Source organism: Delphinus delphis, chromosome 3 (genome assembly GCF_949987515.2).
Source record: "Delphinus delphis chromosome 3, mDelDel1.2, whole genome shotgun sequence".
NCBI lineage: Eukaryota > Metazoa > Chordata > Mammalia > Artiodactyla > Delphinidae > Delphinus > Delphinus delphis.
Window position 1 is genome coordinate 112,130,224 of NC_082685.1, and position 25,232 is coordinate 112,155,455.

General features: G+C 36.8%; 1 protein-coding gene across 2 annotated transcripts in view; it reads left to right on the forward strand.

The window, feature by feature from the left end:
• The first annotated feature begins 15,867 nt into the window (after positions 1–15,867).
• The window catches only part of WDR41 (WD repeat domain 41), a 42,997-nt gene continuing 33,632 nt past the window's right edge, over positions 15,868–25,232 (forward strand). For both annotated transcript variants that reach the window (XM_060009281.1, XM_060009282.1), the window contains exons 1-2: positions 15,868–16,374; positions 18,766–18,881. In XM_060009281.1, the coding sequence (XP_059865264.1) occupies positions 16,324–16,374; positions 18,766–18,881 (167 nt within the window). In that variant the 5' untranslated portion in view covers positions 15,868–16,323. The remainder of the gene's footprint in view (positions 16,375–18,765; positions 18,882–25,232) is intronic.

The following is a 25,232-nucleotide window of genomic DNA, read 5'->3' on the forward strand; positions in this document are numbered from 1 at the left end:
GCTTAATATATTTAAGTTCTCCAATTTGTGTGCATACATATTCATAATTGTTATATCCTCTTGATGAATTGATCCCTTTATTATTATATAATGACCTTCTTTGTCTCTTGTTAGTTTTTGACTTAAAACCTGTTTCATCTGATATAAGTATGGCTACTCTTGCTCTCTTTTGGTTTCCTGTTGCATTGACTATCTTTTTCTGTCTTCACTTTGAGTCTGTGTGTCTTTAAAGCTGAAGTGAGTCTTTTGTTGGCTGAATATACTTGCGTTTGTTTGTTTCCTAAAAATCTGTTTAGCCACTCTATGCCTTTCGAGTGGAGAACTTAGTCCATTTACATTTAAAGTAATTATTGATAGGGAAGAACTTACAAATGCCTTTTCCTTTCTTCCTTTTTGCTGTCTTTGTGATTTTCCGTACATCTTTTTCTTTGATTTCCTTCTCTTTATCATTGTGTATCTACTGTAGGTTTTTGTTTTGTGGTTACCATGAGGCTTACATAAAACATCCTATAGGTATAACAGTCTTTTTTAAACTGATAATAACTTAACTTCAACAGCACACAGAACTTTACCCTTTTACTACCCCCACATTTTGTTTCTGGTGTCACAATTTACATCATTTTATATTATGCTTCCATTAACAAATTATAATAGCTATAGTTGTTTTTAGTACTTTTGTCTTTTGTTTAGAGTCAAGTGATTAACACACTACCATATTACAGTAGTGTGCTGAATTTGACTATATATTTATCTTTACCAGTGTGTTTTATACTTTTCTCTGTTTTTCTGTTACTAATTAGTGAAATTACGAAAACTAATTTCCTGTTTCATTTCAACTTGAAGAACTCCTTTCAGCATTTTTGGTAAGGCAGATATAGTGGTGATGAACTCCCTCAGACTTTGCATGAATGGGAAAGTCTTTATTTTTCCTTCATTTCTGGAGGACAGCTTTCCCAGACCCTTGCTCTGTATACTTGTGCTTCACACTTGTTTCCTCTTGGGTTGGGGGGATTTTTCAGATTGTATGCCATGCTCTATCCTGCAAAGCCAGGCTGTGTGCTATCAGTGTTCTGTTTACTTTCTCTAGGCAATGCTGATTGTTCAAGTTTGTGTGCTTTCTCCCAATCCTGCAGTCAGGCTGGCTTTCTGTACATTATCACTAAAAAGGCTCCCACCACCATCAGGGACATATGTAGATAGCCAGTCATGAGGTGTGAGTGAGGTGTGTGGAGCATTGGGAGGGCCTTTCGGCCAGTTGGGGGATCTACAGGTGAGGCCTCCCCAGCGGCTCCTTGGCAGGCTTCCTGATCAAGTTTGTGGAGCAGTTAATAGGATCCATGTTCCTGGTGCTGTCCTCCCAGCCACTCCCCAGCCCCTAGTTGCACAGCACACGTCAGTATTTTACCCTCTTGTATGTATTCAATCTTGGATTTTTTTTTTTGCTTCAGCAGTATACTGGAGCTTCTCTGCTGGACTCCCAGACTTCCACAAAGGTACTCTACTCCATGGGTGATTGTCTGAGTCACTGTTCTTTGGGGGAAAGATGTTAGAAAACTCTTTATTCTGCCATGCTGATGATGTCATTGCCTATTTTTATTTTTTATTGTGGTAAAGTACACATAATATAATACTTAACTATCTGAGCCATTTTGAAATGTACAGTGCAGTAGTGTTAAGTTCCTTCACATTGTTGTGTAACCAATCTCGAGAACTCTGATGATTTTAAAATAAGATTCCATTAAAACTTACTCCTTGAGTTTACTCAGTACTAATTTGTATGTCATCGTCTGTTACCCTTCATTTACTTCTTACTAACATGCAGGAATCTCCTCAGTGCTAATCTAAAGTCTACTATAACTTCCTTGAGATCAGGTACTATAATGTTCAATTTAAAAAATTGTGAGTATCCTTCTCAGTTCCTAACAGTGTCTCACAATGTATTCTATTTCCTTTGTCCTTCCTTATAAATTTTAGAAGCAGCTTGCCCATCTGTAGGAAATATTCCTGGGATTTTCATTAGTATTTGCCACCTGGGCCTGGAAGGTTTTTTTCAGAACATTTTAAACTATGAATTCAGCATTATTAATGTTTACAGGACTACTTATGTTATTTATTTGAGCTAGAGTGAGTTTGGGTAGTTTGTGATATTTGAGAAATTAGTCTACTGCGTTGAAGTTGTTAAATTTATGTTTGTAGAATTGTTTATAATATTCTTTTATTTTTTTAATGTCTATCCTTTTAATGTTTATAGGGTTTATAGTGATATCCCCTTTTTCATTCCTTTATTGCTAATTTGTGGGGTTTTTCTTCTTTTTTTTTTTTTTTGGTCAGTTTTGCTAGAGGTTTATCAATTTTATTGATCTTTTAAAAAACTCCAGATTTTGGTTTTATTGATTTTCTCCATTCAAATTCACTTTTTTCTCTGTCATCTTTATTCTGCTTTTGAGTTCATCCAGTGAGTTTTAAATTTTGATTACTGTATTTTTAATTCTAAAATTTCCATTTGGTTCTTCCATTTTATATATTGTGTTTCTTTGTGATACTTTCCATTTTAACATTTGTTTCAGGAGTGTTCAGAGTTGCCATTTGAGCAGTTTTATAATAGTTCTTCAGAGTCGTTGTCAGATAATTCCAGTGTTTGTATCATCTTGTCATTGTCATCTTTGAATATGTTTTCCCACATGGGTTGAGGTTTTTGTATTTTTTCATATGCCAAGTAATTTCAGATTGAATTTCTGCACCTTTGTTGTATGACACTAAGAAGCTGTGTTAAAAGTCCTCTAGGGAATGTTGGTATTTTTATTTTAGTAAGCAGTTAACCTGGCATGTTCCAGCCTTTCTCCTGTGACTGTGGTTCCAATGTTGGTTCAGTTTTAAAGCCTTAGCTGTAGTATTTGAATTTGTACCCTGTGTGCCACTGAGTAGTTAGCCTTGGACCTGAGTGAAATTTTATGTTAGCTTAGTTCTCAGTGTCTTTAGTATGCTAATTAGGATAAGATCCATGCATATTCAGGTGAGAGGAGTGAGCTCAGGAGTTAATATAAAATTTTATGTGGCTCTTTTCCCCTTTCCACTATGTTTTTCAGTGCTTTCTGGTTCTTTGGGTCTCCTCCTTTTGGATCTCTGATTAGAAACCACGTATTTCCACAGTTGTTCCACCTCTGGTGCCAATTGATGGGAGGTACACAGAGGGAGAAAAAAAGATACAGGCTTTGGATCTACTATCTTGCTGCCTTAACTCCATCAAATGAAGAGGAAGTGTTTGTTTTCCTTTAGAGTTTTGGCTCCTGCAGTCTCCTGTTGTTAGCCTCTGTTGCTGCTGCCACCATTGCTATTGGCTATCTTGGAGTCTATGGTATGAGAGAATGGAGAAAAAGGAGCAAACCCTTCTACACCCCAGGGATGCTTCCATTTTCTCTGAACTTTAAGGGTTCCTTTTCTGACTCTTCTAGCCAGAAATTGAGAGCTTTTCCTGCATCTTTCTCTGTCTCCCTGACTGTGCTCATTTCTAGATTTGAAGCTGCATTGGATTTAGGCTGGGGGTGGGAGTTACTGGAGGAAAAAGAAATGCTGAGTTGGTAGTGTTTTGAATTTTCTTTTCCCCCCTACTTTTTCTCTGATCCTCAAATAGCTGCAGTATCCAAGTTTTATAGTGTTCACTTGGAGAGAAAGGGTATTGTGTGTTTAATCCATCTTACCCAAAATTGGACCCCTATTATGTTTTCTGAGAATTTATGTTCTGGGTATATACTCTTCATCAGATACTGATTTATAAGTATTTCCTTCAGTTTATGGCTTATCTTTTAATTCTCTTAACAGTGTTTTCTGAAGAGCAGAAATGTTAATTTTGATGAAGTACAGTGTCATGCTTTTGAAGCCATAACTAAGAAATCATTGCCTAATTCAGGGTCACAAAATTTTTTTCTATGTTTTATTCTAGAACTTTTATAGTTTTAGGTTTTACATTTATGTCTGTGATACATGTTGAATTTTGTATATGGAGTGAGATGCAGATTGAAGTTTATTTATTTGGGTATGTATGTCAAAATTTTAACACCACTTATTGAAAAGAAATCTTTTCTCCATTGACTGGCTTTATACCTTTGTAAAAAATTGGTTTCCGTGTGTGTGTGTGTGTGTGTGTGTGTGTGTGTGTGTGTATAGTTCTATTTCTGGATTCCAAATTCTGTTACATTGTACTGTTTGTTTTTTCCCCCTGGTAAAATAAACATTACATACTATTTATCATTTTAGCCATTTGTAAGTGTACAATTCAGTGGCATTAAATACATTCACAATGTAGTATAATGATCACCGTTATCTATACCTCAAGCTTTTAAAAATTTTTTTTACCATTCTCAACATAAATTCTGTATCCATTAAACAATAACTCTCAATTCTCCCTTCCCAGCCCCTGGTACCAGCCCCTGATACCAGCCGCTGGTAACTTTTATTCCACTTTTTCTCTATATGAATGTGTCTATTCTAAGTACTTCATATAAATAGAATCATACAATATTTGTCCTTCTGTGTCTGGCTTATATCAATGTAATGTTTTCAAAGTACATCATGTTGTAGAAATACAAACATTTCATTCCTTCTTATGGCTGAGTACTATTCCATTGCATGCCTATACTTAGAGGTCAATGAGCTTCTTGGATTTGTAGATTTATGTCTTTCATCAAAATTGGGACATTTTCAGCCATTATTTCTTCAAATATTCATTCTACGCTTTTCTCTTTTTCTTTACCTTCTGGGACTGTTACAGTTTGTATGTTGATCCACTTGACAGTGTTCTGCAGGTCCCTTAGGCTCTGTTTACTTTTCTTTATCCTTTTTTCTTTCTGTTCCTCAAAGTTACTAATTTCAATTGTCCTATCTTCACTGCTTCTTTCTTCTGTCTGGTAAAATCTGCTTTTGAACCTCTCCAGTGAATTTTCCACTTCAGTTGTATTTTTCAGCCTCAGAATTTCTTTTGATTCCTTTTTATGTCTCTTGTTTTTATTGATATTCTCATTTTGTTCATATATTGTTTTCCTGTTTTTGACCGTGTCTTCCTTTTGCTCTTTGAGCCTCTGTAAAACAGTTTTGTTGTTTTTTTTAAGACAGTTTTTAAAAAGTCTTTGTCTAGTAAGTCAAATGTCTGGGCTTCCTCAGGGTCAGTTTCTGTCAGTTAATTTTGTTCCTTGGAATGAGCCATAGTTTCCTGATATTTTGTATGCCTGTGATTGTTTTCTAAACTGCACATTTGAATTTTTCAATATGTTAACTCTGGAAATCAGATTTTCCCTCTTACCGGGAATTTTTTGTCTTTTTTAATTCTTCAAAGGTGTTTCTGTGGTGGGGATTAGCTTGAGATGAAAGCTTCAAGGTCTCTTCAGGTCTTTCTTGAGCCTCTGTCTTTCCCTGGGCATGTGTGGTAGTTTACTAAACTCCTCTCAAATGGGGAAATGTCTCAAAAGGGGGAAAAGGTCAGGTGAAAAAAACTCAAATGTGTGCTGTTCCTTTAAATCTCCTGGAGGCAGTTTCTGTCAAGGTGGGTTGAAACAGTGGTGGCCAGACTCTGTGCTAGCCAAAATTTCCCATGGAAGCTACAAACTTTTGAATTTTATTTATTTTTTATACAGCAGGTTCTTATTAGTCATCCATTGTATACACATCAGTGTATGCATGTCAATCCCAATCTCCCAATTCATCACACCCTCACCCCCCCGCCACTTTCCCCCCTTGGTGTCCATACATTTGTTCTCTACATTTGTGTCTCAATTTCTGCCCTGCAAACTGGTTCTTCTGTATCATTTTTCTAGTTTCACATATATGTGTTAATATACGATATTTAATTTTCTCTTTCTGACCTATTTCACTCTGTATGACAGTCTCTAGATCCATCCACGTCTCTACAAATGACCCAATTTCGTTTCTTTTTAGGGCTGAGTAAATATTCCATTTTATATATGTACCACATTTTTTTTATCCATTTGTCTGTCGATGGATGTTTAGGTTGCTTCCATGACCTGGCTATTGTAAATAGTGCTGCAATGAACGTTGGGGTGCATGTGTCTTTTTGATTTATGGTTTTCTCTGGGTATATGCCCGGTAGTGGGATTGCTGGGTAATATGGTAATTCTATTTTCAGTGTTTTAAGGAATCTCCACACTGTTCTCTGTAGTGACTGTATCAGTTTACATTCCCACCAACGGTGCAAGAGGGTTCCCTTTTCTCCACACCCTCTCCAGCATTTGTTGTTTGTAGATTTTCTGATGATGCCCATTCTAACTGGTGTGAGGTGATACCTCATTGTAGTTTTGATTTGCATTTCTCTAATGATGAATGATGTTGAGCATCTTTTCATGTGCTTCTTTGCCATCTGTATGTCTTCTTTGGAGAAATGTCTATTTAAGTCTTCTGTCCACTTTTTGATTGGGTTTGTTTTTTTAATATTGAGCTACATGAGCTGCTTATATATTTGGAAGATAAGCCCTTTGTCCGTTTGCAAATATTTTCTCCCATGCTGAGGTTTGTCTTTTTGTCCTGTTTATGGTTTCCTTTGCTGTGCAAAAGCTTTGAAGTTTCATTAGGTCCCATTTATTTTTCTTTTAATTTCCATTACTCTAGGAGGTGGATCAAAAAAGAGCTTGCCGTGATTTATGTCAAAGAGTGTTCTTCCTTTGTTTTTCTCTAAGAATTTTATAGTGTCTGGTCTTATATTTAGGTTTTGAATCCATTTTGCGTTATTTATTTATTTATTCATTCATTCATTCATGCATGCAGTACGCGGGCCTCTTACTGTTGTGGCCTCTCCCGTTGCGGAGCACAGGCTCCAGACGTGCAGGCCCAGCGGCCATGGCTTATGGGCCCAGCCGGTCTGTGGCATGTGGGATCTTCCCAGACCGGGGCACGAACCCGTGTCCCCTGTATCGGCAGGTGGACTCTCAACCACTGTGCCACCAGGGAAGCCCATTTTGAGTTTATTTTTGTGTATGGTGTTAGGGAGTGTTCTAATCGCATTCTTTTACATGTAGCTTTCCAGTTTTCCCAGCACCACTTACTGAAGAGATTGTCTTTTTTTCATTGTATATCCTTGCCTCCTTTATCAAAAATAAGGTGACCATAAGTGCGTGGGTTTATCTCTGGGCTCTCTATCTTGTTCCATTGATCTATGTTTCTGTTTTTGTGCCAGTACCATATTGTCTTGATTACTGTAGCTTTGTAGTATAGTCTGAAGTCAGGGAGCCTGATTCCTTCAGCTCCGTTTTTTTTCCCCTCAAGACTGCTTTGGCTATTCGGGGTCTTTTGTGTCTCTATACAAATTTTAAGATTTTCTGTTCTAGTTCCGTAAAAACTGCCAGTGGTAGTTTGATAGGCATTGCATTGAATCTATAGATTGCTTTGGGTAATATAGTCATTTTTACAGTGTTGATTCTTCCAATCCAAGAACATGGTATATCTCTCCATCTGGTTGTATCACCTTTAATTTCTTTCATCAGTGTCTTATAGTTTTCTGCATACAGGTCTTTTGTTTCCTTAGGTAGGTTTATTCCTAGGAATTTTATTCTTTTTGTTGCAGTGGTAAATGGGAGTGTTTCCTTAATTTCTCTTTCAGATTTTTCATTAGTGTATAGCAATGCAGGAGATTTCTGTGAATTAATTTTGTATCCCGCTGCTTTACCAAATTCATTGATTAGCTCTAGTAGTTTTCTGGTAACATCTTTAGGATTCTCTATATATAGTATCATGTCATCTGCAAACAGCGACAGCTTTACTTCTTCTTTTCCAATTTGTATTACTTGTGTATGTTTTTTTTTCTCTGATTGCCGTGGCTAACACTTCCAAAACTATGTTGAATAATAGTGGTGAGAGTGGACATCCTTGTCTTGTCCTGATCTTAGAGGAAATGCTTTCAGTTTTTCACCATTGAGAATGATGGTTGCTGTGGGTTTCTCTTATATGGCCTTTACTGTGTTGAGGTAGGTTCCCTCTGTGCCCACTTTCTGGAGAGTTTTTATCATACATGGGTGTTGAATTTTGTCAAAAGCTTTTTCTGCATCTGTTGAGATGATCATATGATTTTTATCCTTCAATTTGTTAATATGGTGTATCACATTGATTGATTTGCGTATATTGAAGAATCCTTGCATCCCAGGGATAAATCCCACTTGATCATGGTGTGTGATCCTGTTAATGTGTTGTTGGATTCTGTTTGCTAGTATTTTGTTGAGGATTTTTGCATCTATATTCATCAGTGATATTGGTCTGTAATTTTCTTTTTCTGTAGTATTTTTGTCTGGTTTTTGTATGGGGGTGTTGGTGGCCTCATAGAATGAGTTTGGGAGTGTTTTTTCCTCTGCAGTTTTTTGGAAGAGTTTGAGAAGAATGGGTGTTAGCTCTTCTCTAAATGTTTGATATAATTTACCTGTGAAGCCATCTGGTCCTGGACTTTTGTTTGTTGGAAGATTATTAATCACAGTTTCAATTTCATTAGTTGTGATTGGTCTATTCATGTTTTCTGTTTCTTCCTGGTTCAGTCTAGGAAGGTTATACCTTTTAAAGAATTTGTCCATTTCTTCCAGGTTGTCCATTTTGTTGGCATAGAGTTGCTTGTTGTAGTCTCTTAGGATGCTTTCTGTTTCTACAGTATCTATTGTAACTTCTCCTTTTTCATTTCTAATTTTATTGATTTGAGTCCTCTTTCTTGATGAGTCTGGCTAAAGGGCTATCAATTTTGTTTATCTTCTCAAAGAACCAACTTTTAGTTTTATTGATATTGGCTATTGTTTTCTTTGTTTCTATTTCATTTATTTCTGCTCTGATCTTTATGATTTCTACTAACTTTGGGTTTGTTTGTTCTTCTTTCTCTAGTTCCTTTAGGTGTAAGGTTAGATTTTTTTATTTGAGATTTGTCTTGTTTCTTGAGGTAGGCTTGTATTGCTATGAATTTCCCTGTTAGAACTGCTTTTGCTGCATCCCATAGGTTTTGGATTGTTGTGTTTTCATTGTCATTTGTCTGTAGGTATTGTTTGATTTCCTCAGTGATCCCTTGGTTATTTAGTAACGTATTGTTTAGCCTCCACGTGTCTGTGTTTTTTACATTTTTTTCCCTGTAATTGATTTCTCATCTCAGAGTGTTGTAGTAAGAAAAGGTGCTTGATATGGTTTCAGTTTTCTTAAATTTACTGCAGCTTAATTTGTGACCCAAGATGTGATCTATCCTGGAGAATGTTCTGTGCGCACTTGAGAAGAAAGTGTAATCTTCTGTTTTTGGATGTGTCCTATAAATACCAATTAAATCTTTTTGGTCTATTGTGTCCTTTAAAGCTTGTGTTTCCTAATTAAGTTTCTGTTTGGATGATCTGTCCATTAGTGTAAGTGAGGTGTTAAAATCCCCCACTCTTATTGTGTTACTGTCGATTTCCTCTTTTATAGCTGTTAGCAGGTGCCCTATGTATTGAGGTGCTCCTGTGTTGGGTGCAAATATATTTATAATTGTTATGTCTTCTTCTTGGATTGATCCCTTGATCATTATGTAGTGTCCTTCCTTGTCTCTTGTAACATTCTTTATTTTAATGTCTATTTTATCTGATATGAGTATTGCTACTCCAGCTTTCTTTTGATTTACTTTTGCATGGAATATCTTTTTCCATTCCCTCACTTTCGGTCTCTGTCCCTAGGTGTGAAGTGGGTCTCTTGTAGACAGCATGTATATGGATCTTTTTTTTGTATACATTCAGCGAGCCTGTGTCTTTTGGTTGGAGCATTTAATCCATTCACGTTTAAGGTAATTATCTGTATGTATCTTTTTATTACCATTTTCTTAATTGTTACGGGTTTGTTTTTGTAGGTTCTTTTTTTGTCTTGTGTTTCCCACTTATAGAAGTTCCTGTAGCATTTGTTGTACAGCTGGTTTGGTGGTGCTGAATTCTCTTAGCTTATGCTTGTCTGTAAAGCTTTTTATTTCTCCATCGAATTTGACTGAGATCCCTGCCAGGTAGAGTAATCTTGGTTGTAGCTTCTTCCATTTTATCACTTTAAATACGTCATGCCACTCGCTTTTTGGCTTGTAGAGTTTCTGCTGAGAAATCAGCTGTTAACCTTATGGGAGTTCCCTTATATGTTATTTGTCATTTTTCCCTTGCTGCTTTCAATAATTTTTTTTTGTCTTTAATTTTTGTCAATTGATTATGTGTGTTTTGGCGTTTCTCCTTTGGTTAACCAGCCTGGGACTCTCTGCGCTTCCTGGACTTGGGTGGCCATTTCCTTTTCCATGTTAGGGAAGTTTTTCACTATAATCTCTTCAAACATTTTCTCTCTCTCTTCTCCTTCTGGGACCCTCTCCTTCTGTCCCCTTCTGGGACATTGTTGTGTTTAATGTTGTCCCAGAGGTCTCTTAGGCTGTCTTCATTTCTTTTTATTCTTTTTTCTTTATTCTGTTCTACAGCAGTGAATTCCACCATTCTGTCTTCCAGGTCACTTATCCGTTCTTCTGCCTCAGTTATTCTGCTATTGATTCCTTCTAGTGTAGTTTTCATTTAAGTTATTGTATTGTTCACCTGTGTTTGTTTGTTCTTTAATTCTTTTAGGTGTTTGTTGTTTAATTTTTGTAAGTCTTTGTTAAACATTTCTTGCATCTTCTCTATCTTTGCCTCCATTGTTTTTCTGAGGTCCTGTATCATTTTCACTCTCATTATTCTGAATTCTTTTTCTGGAAGGTTGCCTATCTCCACTTCATTTAGTCGTTTTTCTGGGCTTTTATCTTGTTCCTTCTTCTGGTACATAGCCCTCTCCTTTTTCATCCTTTCTGTCTTTCTGTGAATGTGGTTTTTGTTCCACAGGCTGCAGGTTTGTAGTTCTTCTTGCTTCTGCTGTCTGCCCTGTCGCTGCAGGCTTTTTAATAGATTTCAGAGTTCCAAAATAGTTCACACAGTTTCTACCAGTATAGTTGTCTAGGTGGAGAGATGGATTCTTAGTGCTTCCCACTCTTTCAGCTTTCTAAGGTTACTCTGATATACTCTTTTATAAAGTTTTTCTCAGCTGTTCTAAAAGGAAGCAAGGGAGGAATTGTTCTTCCCTGGACTAGTGCTTTAATGATCAGAAGAATGTTCCTTAGATCACAGTAATGAGGCAGTGGACAAACCCTCAAAGAATGTGGTAAATCAGAAGAATAAAATTTAGGCTACCAGGGAAGCCATGTTGCCTCACTTGAAGATTGTCCATCCAGGACTAAAATTTTGGTGTTCTTGGGTTGTTGTTTAACTTATCTTATACCCCCCTTTTCCTAGGGCTAGTCTGTTTTGGTCTTGTCTTCAAATGCGTGCAGACTCCAATTTGGGAATAGCACACTGAAGGCAACCTTCTTCTGACCCTTGGGAGTGTTCCTTCATCAAGTGCACTCAAAATGAATACAGAGAATCATGGGAGATCCTAGTTCTCTAAGAACTGTCAGTTAGGTTGGGTAGCTGCGCATAACTAACATACCTTAGAGTGTATGGCCTTCTCTTATTGGTGTGTAGTACATTCTGCCTTGATCTTAAAGGGCAGCAATTTTATATGATTTCTTTTTGCATCTCTAGTGAATCTGTGACCAGTAATGTTTATTGAGTTCATGCATTGGTCGGGATACTTGTGGTAGGTTCTCTATAAGAATTTATTGCTACACCTTTATTTGAACCTAACAATCACATACGGAAATATATATATGAACTTTTACCGACATATGTAGTCCCTAGACCAGTGATTCTCAACCCTTGCTACTCTTGAGAATAACCTGAGGAACTTTCCCCAAACCCTGATTTCTATGTTCTAACCATAGACATTATTTTAATAAATCTGGGGTGGAAACCAGGAATATATATTTTTCAGAAGCTACCCAGTAATTCTGATATGCAACCAGAGTAGAGAACCACAGCCCTTTGAGTACCTGTGGAAATCTAGTAGTCAAAATAGAGAATATGAGCAAATATAGAAAGAAGAACAAACAAAACCAAAGTTAGTAGAAGGAAAGAAATGAAAGAGATCAGAGAAAAAAATAAATGAAATGAAGACTAAAAAGGAATAGAAAATACTAATGAAACTAAAAGCTGGTCATTTGAAAGATAAACAAAATTGATAAACCTTTAGCTAGACTTACAAGAAAAAAAGGGAGAAGGCCCAAATCAGTAAAATCGGAAATGAAAATGGATAATGCCATGTGCAGCAACATGGATGGATCTAGAGATTATCATACTAAGTGAAGTAAGTCAGAAAAACAAATACCATATGATATCACTTACACGTGGAATCTAAAATATGACACAAATGAACTTATCTATAAAATAGAAAGAGACTTACAGATATAGAGAACAGACTTGTGGTTGCCAAGGGGGAGAGGGGTTGGGGAGGGATGGATTGGGAGCTTGGGATTAGTAGATGCAAACTATTATGTGTAGAATGGATAAACAACAAGGTTTGACTGTATAGCATAGGGAATTATATTCAATATCCTGTGATAAACCATAATGGAAAAGAATATGAAAAAGTGTGTGTGTGTGTATAAAACTGAATCACTCTGGTGTACAGTAAAAATTACCACAACATTGTAAATCAACTATACCTCAATAAAATAAAAAAATGAATAAGAGGTTATAACCAACACCACAGAAATACAAAGCATCATAGGAGACTACTATGAGCACCAATTTATACAACAATAAAATGGACAATGTAGAAGAAATGGACACGTTCTTAGAAAGGTACAATCTCCCTGGACTGAACCAGGAAGAAATAGAAGATATGAACAGAACCATTACCAGTACTGAAATTGATTCAGTAAACTCCCAACAAAGAAAAGTCCAGGACCAGATGGCTTCACAGGTGAATTCTACCAAACATTTAAAGAATAGGTTTTGAAACTATTCAAAAAAATTGCAGTGTAAGGAACACTTCCAAACTCATTCTATGAGGCCACCATCACCCTCATACCAAAACCAAAGATATCACAAAAGGAGAAAATTACAGGCTAATATCACTGATGAAAATAGACACAAAAATACTCAACCAAATGTTAGCAAACTGAGTGCAACAGCACATTAAAATGATCATACACCATGATCAAGTGGTATTTATCCCAGGGATGCAAGTATTTTTCAGTATCCACAAGTCAATCAATGTGATACACCACATTAACAAATAGAGTAAAAGCCATATGATCATCTCAATAGATGCAGAAAAAGCTTTTGCTAAAATTCAACGTCCATTTATGATAAAAATTCTCCTAAACATGGGCCTAGAGGGAACATACCTCAACATAATAAAGGCCATATATGACAAACCCACAGCTAACATCATACTCAACCATGAAAAGCTGAAAGTATTCCCCCTAAGATCAGGAACAAGACAAGGATGCCCACTCTTGCCACTTTTAGTCAAAATAGTTTTGTAAGTCCTAGCCACAGCAATCAGAGAAGAAAAAGAAAGAAAAGGAGTCCAGATGGGAAAGGAAGAAGTAAAACTGTGCCTGTTTGCAGAGGACATGATACTATACATAGAAAATCCTAAAGATGCCACCAGAAAACTACGAGAGCTCATCAGTGAATTTGGTGAAGTTGCCTGATACAAAATTAATATACAGAAATATGTTGCATTTCTATAAACTAACAATGAACTATCAGGAAGAGAAATTAAGGAAATAATCCCATTTACCATCACATCATAAAGAATAAAATACCTAGAAATAAACCTATCTAAGGAGGCAAAAGACCTGTATTCTGAAAACTATAAGATGCTGATGAAAGAACTTGAAGACAGCACACACAGATGGAAAGATATACCATGTTCTTGGATTGGAAGAATGAATATTATTAAAATGAGCCTACTTTCCAAGTCAATCTACAGACTGAATGCAATCCCTATCAAATTACTAATGGCATTTTTCACAGAACTGGAACAAAAAATTTTAAAATTTGTATGGGAACACAAAAGACTGCAAATAGCCAAAACAATCTTAAAAAAGAAGAATGGAGCTGGAGAAATTACCCTTCCTGACTTCAGATTATACTACAAGCTGCAGTCATCAGAACAGTATGGTACAGACACAAAAATAGACACATAGATCAATGGAATAGGGTAGAAAGCCCAGAAATAAACCCATGCACTTATGGTCAATTAATCTACAACAAAGGAGGCAAGAATATACAGTGGAGAAAAGACTGTCTCTTCAATAAGTGGTGCTGGGAAAACTGGACAGCTACATGTAAAAGAATGAAATTAGAACATTCTCTAACACCATATACAAAAATAAAAATGGATTACAAACTTAAATGTAAGACTGGATACTATAAAACTCTTAGAGGAAAACACAGGCAGAACACTCTTTGACATAAATCATAGCAGTATTTTTTGGGATCTGTTTCCTAGAGTAATGGAAACAAAAGCAATAATAAACCGGACCTAATTAAACTTAAAAGCCTTTGTACAGCAAAGGAAACTATAAACAAAATGAAAATGCAACCTACGGAATGGGAGAAATATTTGCAAATGATGTGACCGAGAAGGGATTAATTTCCAAAATATAGAAACAGCTCATACAGCTCATTATCACAAAACTCAAACAACCCAATCAAAACCTAAATAGACATTTCTATAGAGAAGACATACTGATGGCCAAGAGGCACATGAAAAGATGCTCAACATTGCTAATGATTAGAGAAATGCAAATCAGAACTACAATGAGGTATTCCCTCATAGCAGTTAGAATGGCCATCATCCAAGTCTACAAATAATAAATGCTGGAGAGGATGGGGAGAAAAGGGAACCCTCCTACACTGTTGGTGAGAATGTAAATTGGTGCGGCCACTATGGATACAGTATGGAGGTTCCTTAAAAAACTAAAAATAGAGCTACCATATGATCCAGCAACCCCACTCCTGGGCATATATCCAGAGAAAACTCTTAACTTGAACACATGCACCCCAATGTTCATAGCAGCACTATTTACAACAGCCACAACATGGAAGCAATCTAAATGTCCATGGACAGATGGGTGGATAAAGAAGATATGGTATGTATACACAATGAAATACTACTTAGCCATAAAAAATGAAATAATGCCATTTCCAGCAACATGGATGGACCTAGAGATTATCATACTAAGTAAGTCAGAGAAAGACAAATATATCACTTATATGTGGAATCTAAAAAATGATACAAACTTATTTACAAAAGAGAAATAGACTCACAGACATAGAAAACTAACAGTTGCCAAAGGGGAAAGGGGGAGGGAGGGATAAATTAGGAGTTTTGGATTAACAGATATACACCATTATATATAAAATATTGAATAAACAACAAAAACCTGAACAGCACAGGTAACTATGTTCAATATCTTATATAAAGGAAAAAAATCTGAGAAGGAATATATATGTATAACTGAGTCACTTTGCTGTACACCTGAAACATTGTAAATAAACTATACTTCAACAAAAAAAGTCAAAAAAAGAGGATGTGTAGTGCCTTCTATTCTTTAGGGAGATTATGTGAAACAGTATAGCATACAGTTAAGAGCACTAATTTTGGAGCTAGGATATTTGGTTTCAGCGTGTGTAGCCACCTTCTAGCTGTTATCCGTAGACAAACTACCCAGTCTTTCAGAGGTCAGTTTCTTTATAAAATAGGGAGTATAGGCAGTATAGGGTTACAGTTAGGATTTATGTAAAGTCTTAGCACAGTACCTGTACTACAGCACACAATAAATACTGGCCAGATTTATTCTGGTGTACACACGTGCCACTGATATTAGCCCGGATGAAAAAGCCTACTGAAGTTCACTTTCTCCAGGTAGCTCTTTAGGAAACCGCCGGAAGATGGAAAGGCTTCCTGGTCCCCAAGCTTGCCAAGTGAAAGATGCAAAAGCCATCTAAAAAGGGAGGGGACTATTTATTCTTGGCAGCACTTGCGCAACGACGGGCTCCAGTTGCTGCGTTCCGCGTGTCCACAAGGGGCCGCTCGAACTACCCAGGCTCTGTGCGCAAATCAGGCGACGCCCCGCGCGTGCTCACTTGGTGCCGCGCGGGCCTCTGAACCTCCGCGGACACCCTAGCTTTCGGCTGCTGCTGCTCCCCTGGCGGCTCCCCTTAACCAAACCTCTTGCGGGTGGGTACGGCAGCTCTTTGGGGACAAAAGTCTTCCCTCTTCGTTGCGTTCTGCTTCGTACTTCGTATTTTGGGCAAATCTGAGAAGGCAGGTATTAGCGCCTCCATTGAGCTGCTACCAGAGAGGTAGGAGAAAGGCTGAGCCTGGCGCGGAGTGCGGGCTGACTGGGGCCTAGGCCCGCGAAACGCCGTCGCTGCCCGGATGTTGCGATGGCTGATCGGGGGAGGCCGAGAACCTCAGGGACTGGCCGAGGTAAACCCCGGGGTGGACCCTGCCTGCCAACGCAGAGGCTTTGCTTGCCATAGCTGCGGCTTGTGTGAGCCGGAGAGCTGACAGGATGAGGAAGACCCGGCGGAGGCGGGGCCTGCGGGTTGCGAGGGCGGGGTCGGCGGGGTCGGGTTTCGGGGGCTCTTTCCCTGAGAGGTAAATCCATGTTCCACTAGGTGTGGAAACTGAAACTGACGTAGTTCAGCAACAGGCTCAAGGACCCTTAACTGGTCTCCCCACGTAAACCAGTCTCACTTCAACAGAAAAAGTATCCGGTTTGGTAGAGACTAAGAAACGGTGACTGCAGATTTACACTTCTGGTTTGTTTGATATGGTGTCGCTTCCCAACATCAACTGATGCTTGCTCATGGAATATGAAATTAATTTGATTATTTATATAAAACCAAAAAAGATATAATTATTTTAAAAATAATTTGCTTAAAAGTAAAATAAATTATGTTTTAGCTGCTATTTTGGGTTCCATAGTCACACTTTCTTCATGGGCCTGAATAACTGACCAGACTAATGAGATTTACATTTGAAATGTTGCGAATAAAATAATTTTGGAAGCTGAAAAGTGTCGAGGTCTGGAATTTATTTCATATGCCACTGAAGAATAGAATTTATGTTGAATTCCCTTTTATTTTTAATAGAAAATAGTTGTTTTGATTGTTAAAAAAAAACTTGGGTGGTTGTAAGCTAAGCAACGTTATTTCTCCGTTTTAACTTCCTCATATTTTTGCAGTTGAGGCTTATTGTCTAATTTTTAAGAAGTATTTCTTATTTAAAATTAGGCTTATTTCAGATAGGCTTGAATTCTAAAGATTATGAAAGAATTGTGGAAAAGTGATTAGTCCATTTGTGATATATATGACAATTATGTGTTAACCCGATTATTTGATAAGTTGTAGAATTTGATTAACTAATTCTGCCGTGCTTGGCAAGCTTTCATTTGGGGGAAGTGGTATACAGTTTTCAGATTTCTTGCCTTTACTTTTCTCATCAGAACCACTGCTAGAAGGGAGATGGGATAAATAAAAAATTACTGCTTTGAAGGTGAATTAAAAAAAATTCATGTGTGTTAAATTGTACATTTCTTCATGTAAAAGTACTTCAGTTTTAGAACTGCTGTGAATCTGTACATTATCAGAACCAAAGATTTTCCCCTAATTTTAAGCAGTGTTTGTCTGCTGGGATGATTTTGCCCCTTAGAGGACATTTGGCAATGTCCAGAGATATTTTTGATTGTCACGATTTGGGGGTGGGGGGAGAGGTTGGATTTCTATTGGCATCTAGTGTGTAGAAGCCAGGGATGATGTTGAGCATCCTTCAATGCACAGGAAAGCCCTCAACAAAAAAATTACCTAGTCCAAAATGTCAGTAGTGTCAAGTTTGAGAAACTGCAGTTCAGAGGTTAAGAACACAGGTTTTTTTAATCTGAAATAGTACTGGGTTTGACTATAGAAATGGGGTTGATAAGATCTACCTTACAGAATTATTGGGTGAGTTATAAGCCATATGTGCTTTACCCAGTGTGTGGCATATGGACTGCCGCCCACCTGTTTGCAAATAGGGATGAAGGTGTGTAGGTTTAGGACTGAGCTTAATACTCTGTAAATGTTACCAGTTATCTTTATCAATGCTACTGTCTGAAGTTGAATTTATTGAATTCATTGACTGAATTATTTCATTTCTTCCTTTATTTATTCAGTAAACATGTGTTGAGTGCCTGTAATGGCGTAGGCACTGTTTTAGTCTATATTTTACCCCTTTGACCTTCAGTTTTGTTTCTGCCAAGTTTTAATTGGCAAACACCCATCCTAAAATATTGTGTTGGTTTGGCCCATTGATTTTTTTTTTTTTTTTTTTTTGTGGTACGCGGGCCTCTCAGTGTTGTGGCCTCTCCTGTCGCGGAACACAGGCTCTGGACGTGCAGACTCAGCGGCCATGGCTCACGGGCCCAGCCGCTCCGCAGCATGTGGGGTCCTCCCAGACTGGGGCACGAACCCGTGTCCCCTGCATCTGCAGGCGGACTCTCAATCACTGCACCACCAGGGAAGCCCCTGGCCCATTGATTTTTTAGGTCAGGTTTATTGAGGTGTAATTTCCATGAAACAAAATACACCCTTTAAAAATTTATTTTGAGTTCAAAATTTAAAATTTATGATGTGGATTTGTGGTAAGAGAAATGTTTTATGTTAAATTGGCAGTTACTTGATATTAGGGGAAATAATATATAGTATTAGAACATAATATCTTACAGTTTTTTAAAACTTGTGTTCTTAGATGCATACCATGTGTTTTATTCGAATGTGGTCTTTTATCATAAATCATTTTATCTCTTTTTTTCTCTCTTTTTTTTCTCCCCATTACAAGCAATCTCCTTTACAGACAATAGGTGAAGAACAAACCCAGAACCCCTACACTGAACTGCTTGTACTGAAAGCTCATCATGATATTGTACGGTTTCTGGTACAGTTAGATGATTACAGGTAAGAAACTCTAGTTTTCCAATTGACTACTGTTTGGAAAGAGTTTTTAGGGAATTGTATGTTAAAAACAACTTCAAAATTAATCCAGCTTTTCTAAAAATTTCAAAACTGATCATTAATAACATTTAGTAGAAATTGACCTCTGCCTCTTGATGAAATATGTGTCTGAAGTCTTTTTGCCCAAAAGTCGGGATATCATTTCTGGTGATCTTATTTTTGTTTGTTTGTTTTTTTTTTTTTTTGGTCTTTTTGAATACTCACAAATATTTTCATTAGTTTAAAGGAAGTGTATGACTTTAAAATGTTGATGGGAGTTTTAACTATGTTAAGGTGAAGCTAAATTTGAGAACCAATATGGGAAATGTTTAAATATCAGGTACCTTCCAGGAATGTACTGTTTTTAGTGGAAGGTAAGGTAAGGATTTAATCTGAATTTTTTGTTATTTGTGAAACCCTTTAAAATGTACATTATTCTGTACTTCCTTGCTAACATGTATAATGTTGTGTTTAATATATTTGCAAATAGAGATGAAGGTGTGTAGGTCTTAGAACTGTACATTTAGCTTATTATTGATCTGTATATCTGTTTTATTAAGACTTTGTTCAATTATACAGTTATCCTTTGTAGCCTTAATAACAATTACACAATTAATTGTGTAACTGTATAATATTTATCTTCCTCTCTAGATGAGAGTGAGGGCCATGTTTTTTTTTTATTCACCACAGTATCTTTAGTACCTGGTACAGTGCCTTACATGTAGCAGGTTATTAATAGTTGTTAAATGAATGAATGATTCCCTCAACTATTAAGTGTACATGTTGCATGCCATCCTAACTCTCTAACTCCACTTCTCTTGTCCTTATCAGTTATTCCCCTATCATCTCTTAATTTTCTCTTTTGCCTTTGATACTGTCTTCTTTTCCTTCCATTTTTGACTCCATGGGTGACTGCTACTGTGATTATTTCTAATTCTCACTATCACTGCTGATGTTTTTTAACCTTGTCTTCTCTTTGCTCTTTTTATGTTTTTGGTATTTAGTTGCTTTTCCCATGTGCAGTGCAATTCTGGCACTACCTGGAGTTAGGTTGAATTTTAAAGGTTAAGGGCACAGTCATGTACAACAGTCCCTTCACCTCAGTCACAGCTGCAATCTCCAGGGTTCCCAGGCCACCTGCACTTCTGACCAATTAACTACAAATTCCTACTACCCCCTCAGGTTTGATAATCCTCTAGAATGACTAACAGAATTCAGGAAAGCACTATACTTATGATTACAGTTTTATTATAAATGATATGATCGGGATTAGCCAAATGTAGAGATGCATAGGGCAAGGTCTAGGAGGGTCCCAAATGTAAGGCTTCTGTGTCCTCAGGACACATCACCCTTTCAGCACATCAATGCATATCACCAGTGAGGAAGCTCACTCAAGCTCTGGGTGTCAAGAGTTTTTATTGGGGTTTCATTACATGGGAATGATTGTTTCACTTATTTGCCTCATGATTGAACTCAATTTCCAGCCCTTCTCTCCCTGCCATCCCCTCCTTGCTCCCCCAGGTTGGGAGGTCAGGATGATACCCCATGGCTCAAAGCCCCAACCCTCTAATTGCATGGTTCATATTCCCCATATGGCCAGTCCCCATCCTTAAATTGTCTAGGGGTCCACCATGAGTCATCTCATTAGCATAAACTCAGGTGAGCTCTGAGGGGCCCAGCTCTCTTTTAGAAACCAGGGACAAGTCCAGCCAAATTATTATGAAAATATGCTCCTCAACTTTTGCTTGAAAGGATTTGCCTTTTTTTGGTATTACTAGCCTATTAACACAATTTTCATGTTGTGATGTGAGCCAACCAAATTATAGCATGTCAGCCACAGTATAATAATCTTCACCCTTTTTGGTAATACTTACTGTTGCCATGTCCTAAGAGACATTTACTTATTTATTTAGTCAGTCATCTTTGAAACTAAACATTTTTGGAAAGATAGGACATTTGGACAACTAAAGTTTTCTGGTACCGTCTTTTACCATTGTAAGATGCTAAAACGTAAGTTAAAAAAAAAAACCAAAATGATTTCTTAGACCATAATCCCTAATATTTGGGCTTTAAGGAGTCCTCAAATAGTTTTGTCTAAGAAAGCTAAATACAAAATATACAGTATACTTTCAGGATGTGGTCTTTAAATTTTTTTTTAATAGATTAACTGTTAAGATTCCATGTTGATTGCTATCTGTCCTTTAAAATATCTTCTTGATTATTCTTACTACATAGTTAGAAGAATCTGCAGAAAAGGCCATCTTGTAGAGTAATGATCATTGTACAGGTACTGATATTTGATTACATTTTCCCAAAGTAGTGCTTGTGTATACTGCAGTTATTCAATGATATAGTAAATGTTACGTAAACAGTAAAAAGCTGTAGGTGAGTATATCAGTAATCTGTTGTCCTTGTCAAATATCAGCCCAAATTTAGTAGTTTAAAACAAACACTATTTATTTATTTCACTATTCTGTGGGATGGCATTTGGGTTAGGCTCAGCTGGGTGGGTTCTTTTGTCTCTGCTGGGATCAGCGGATCTTGGTTAGGTTCGCTTATGCTTTTGTGGTCACCAGGTAGATGGGGTTGGCAGGTTTACAGTGGTCTCAGCTGGGATGACTGGGGTCTCTCTCCATGTGGTTACTCAAGTGCTAGTTCCCATAGGGATGGAGTTCAAATACCAGCAAAAGGGCAAGCCCCAGTGTAAAACTCTTTTCAAGTCTGTTTTCATCATGTTTGATGTTGTCTCATGGGCTAAAGCAAGTCAGGAGCTGGAGTGAATTCAGTAAGTTGATAAATAAACTCTACGTCTTGATGGGAGAAGCAACTAAATCCTACTGCAAGTGGTGGTGGAAATAGGGAGATTGGTGGCCACGTTTGCTGTATACCACAGTGAATCTAAATGTCTAGAATAGATTTTTTTAAAAAGCCTACTTTTTGGCTTTTGCTGTCAAGTGAACATATTACTACATGAACCACATTTAATTCTTTGTACTGAAGTCATGACTTTGTCAAAAGTTACATATAATTAGGTATGAAGTTTTTTACTCAGTTGCAGACCTGAAGAACTTTCAATCTGTTTTGTTTTAAAAGATTTAATTCTGTAGTGTACTAGAAAAACAAAACAAAACTGAAAGAGTCATTATTGGTAAGAAATACATTTAAAAATATACAAATGATGTAACTATTATAAATAGTAGAGCTCAGTGTTTTCATTCTTGATTTAATAGTTTAGATAATTCAGATATCTTTTTACTGTTACATATGTATATTATATATGCATTGTCAAATTATAGAAATATCTTTCCAGTTTTTAAATAAATATTGTTATACTTTTTATGTTTTTATTTAGTTTTTATAGACATCACATTCTGGGTTTTTGGTCAGCTGTTGTAATCCAGGTTTCACGCTTCAGGTCTTTAGATAATATCATTTTATTGAGAATTTTGCTGAAGGATTTTCTTGTTTTCTCAGTGGCTCAGCTAAAAGCAGTGAGTGGAAAATTTTCTCAGGTTGGTTTTTGAAGATACCAAATAAATCCTGTATAACCTAACAGACAGCAGCCTTTTCTTATCTTCTTTAGTATTTTTTGAACATAAAGTGAGGGTCATATTGATTGGGAGATCACTAAAGAAGGCTAAGCCTCAGCAAGAGTCATCCAAAAAGTGGACTGTGCTAAAAATTGCATGTAATACTTTAGCATTTGACATATTAAACTAAACTGAGTTCATAACACATTTTAAGAATAGTTTTCTCTGTTGCTCATTTGACCATCCCTTGCTCCTCCAGGAAACAGACAAGGTTATGTAGGATGGTGATCATGACTGGAAAAGAATCAGATGACCCATGAAATGCCAGACTGAAGAAAAAAAATGTACTTTAGGTTGACTGGTGAAGCTGTACATTCACAAGAATCTAGACAAACTCAGTACAGTTTGATAATTCACTAACAGCAAACAGTATGTTACATCTTTAAGACAATGTTCTAAAGCTAAGAATATCTTTTTCACTAACACTTAGAGAATAGAAATCAGTAATCAAGATCATTTAGATCCTCCTAATACCTGGTTTCCCTGGGAAGTAGACAGTAAAATGGAATTAAGCATGCAAAAGGTTTATTAGAGAGAAATACCATTGAAGGGAAAAGGGAAGAAGCAGGATTGGACAAGGGGAGCTGTCTCAAACTGTGATGCAGATTTGACAAAGTCTCTGTAAGCCCAATGTGGAGCTCTGGAGGAAAGAATGCTCGTTAGATGAGTCCTGCATTAGGGAAATAACTAGGAGTGTTTGCCTGCAATGCTTAGACATTGGCTGAGGGCCATCCAAGAACGTGCCCTGGCTTCCACCAACTTGCTTATATCCCAGGGGCTGGGGGCCAACTGAGATAGTTTGACTTCAACTTGAAAGCTGAAATGGACCCTGAAGTCAACAGCTGGAGGCAGATAACCATATTCCTCATAGCTGGGCAGCAAGTCCTCTCTTGAAGGGGTATCTGCAAGTCAAGATCTATACTGCCTTTCTATACAAACTCTATCTTGAGATCAGTAATGTTGGATGAGAGGACATTGTCTTTATAGAAGAATTCAAGTTAGGAAGAATCATGGAATTGGAATATTATAATTTCGCAACCTCTAATATAATAACAAATTTAGGCAATGGTTATTGATAGCTGTTAACATCACACACACACAAAAAGATTGCTGGAAATTGTATTTCTTGTTGGGGTACATAAACTGCTTATGAAGTGGTCTTACCAAAAAGTCAAATTCAAATATGATTAAGTCTTTAGATCTCTCAATTTACTAGAAACGCAGGGGACAGAGGTGTATATCAAATGACAACATAAGAAGGTAGCTAGCAAAATCCAGAACTCTGTAAGACAAATGTTTAATTGCAAGGAAAAACATACATGAAGAAAGAATCAATAGAACAAGAGAGACTTTAGAGATCAGTTGCAGCGTATGAACCTTATTTAGATCCTGCTTCTAATACACTTAAAAAACATTGTGAGACAGGGAAATTTGATTACACTGTGGTGACATTAAGAAATTAAATGTTAACTTTAGTTGTGATGTAAATATATATTGAAATATTTATTGATGAAATGAAATACAGTGACTGGGATTTGCTTCAGAATAATCTGCAAAGGGGGGATTGGCTGTGGTACAGATGAAACAGTATTGGTCATGAGTTGATAATTATTGAAGACATGTTACCTGGAGATTTTTCTTATACTGTTTTTACTTTTATATATACTTAAATTCTTCATAATGAAAAGTTTAAAAATGATATATATTTGATATAGAGGAAAAAAACACCAATTTAAAAGGTATTTTTGTTTCAGTGTAAAATAAAATTTTTTCTTAGATATTATTAGATGCAGGAATCAAACAGATGGACATGAACCCATCAGCTTAATAAAGTAATAACTATCAAAAAGCTGGATTAAAGGATGTAGCTTTGATGTATTATTAGATGCAGGAATCACACAGATGGACATGAACCCATCAGCTTAATAAAGTAATAACTAGCAAAAAGCTGGACTAAAGGTTGTAGCTTTGATATACAACCACAGTGGGTTTCCTGATTTTCACCCTGAGTTACGTAGACGTCACTGAATCACGGGTACTGCTGGACATCTGCAAGCCTCCCACTTGGATGTAAGTTTACCTCAAAAATAAGAGCAGACCAGAATGTTGCCTCTTTATGAACAGTCAAATCTCAGAGAAAACCCAGAAGGGTCTGAACTGAGCATACTCAATTCATTCTCTTAAACTCATTTATTACATCAGTGGGACAGAGAGAGGCCAAGGAACTTTCTCTAGTAGAAGTTTTTCAACTTTACTACATTGTAAAAACTGTATACTGTTTTAGTTGCATCATGATTAGAAAGTACTTGTCGATTTGGTGGGAAGTTAGTTAACCATGGGGACTTCTGTATTGCCATGATAGTACTCTATTATTTTTCCAGTGCTTTATGGTTATGTAAATATTGAATACAGGAAAGTTTATGTTCAGGTTTATGGATTATATTTTTTATGTCCTTTAAGGTTATGTTTGAATCTGTAGCACCTTTGACTTAATTGAAATAAATTCTTTTGAATAAGGACTATTAAATAAGCATGTAGGTAATGGACATAGGAATTACATGTGGAAATATTTTATTTTATACAAATCTTTGTGAACCTTTGCTGTACTTTAAGCCCACAGTTGGCAAGAATGGGAGTGCTTTCTCTGAGCTGTCCAAAGGAAGGTGTTTAAAGGAAATGATTTCTATAAACTGAAATGAGTATAACTGAGAATTCTCAATGGATT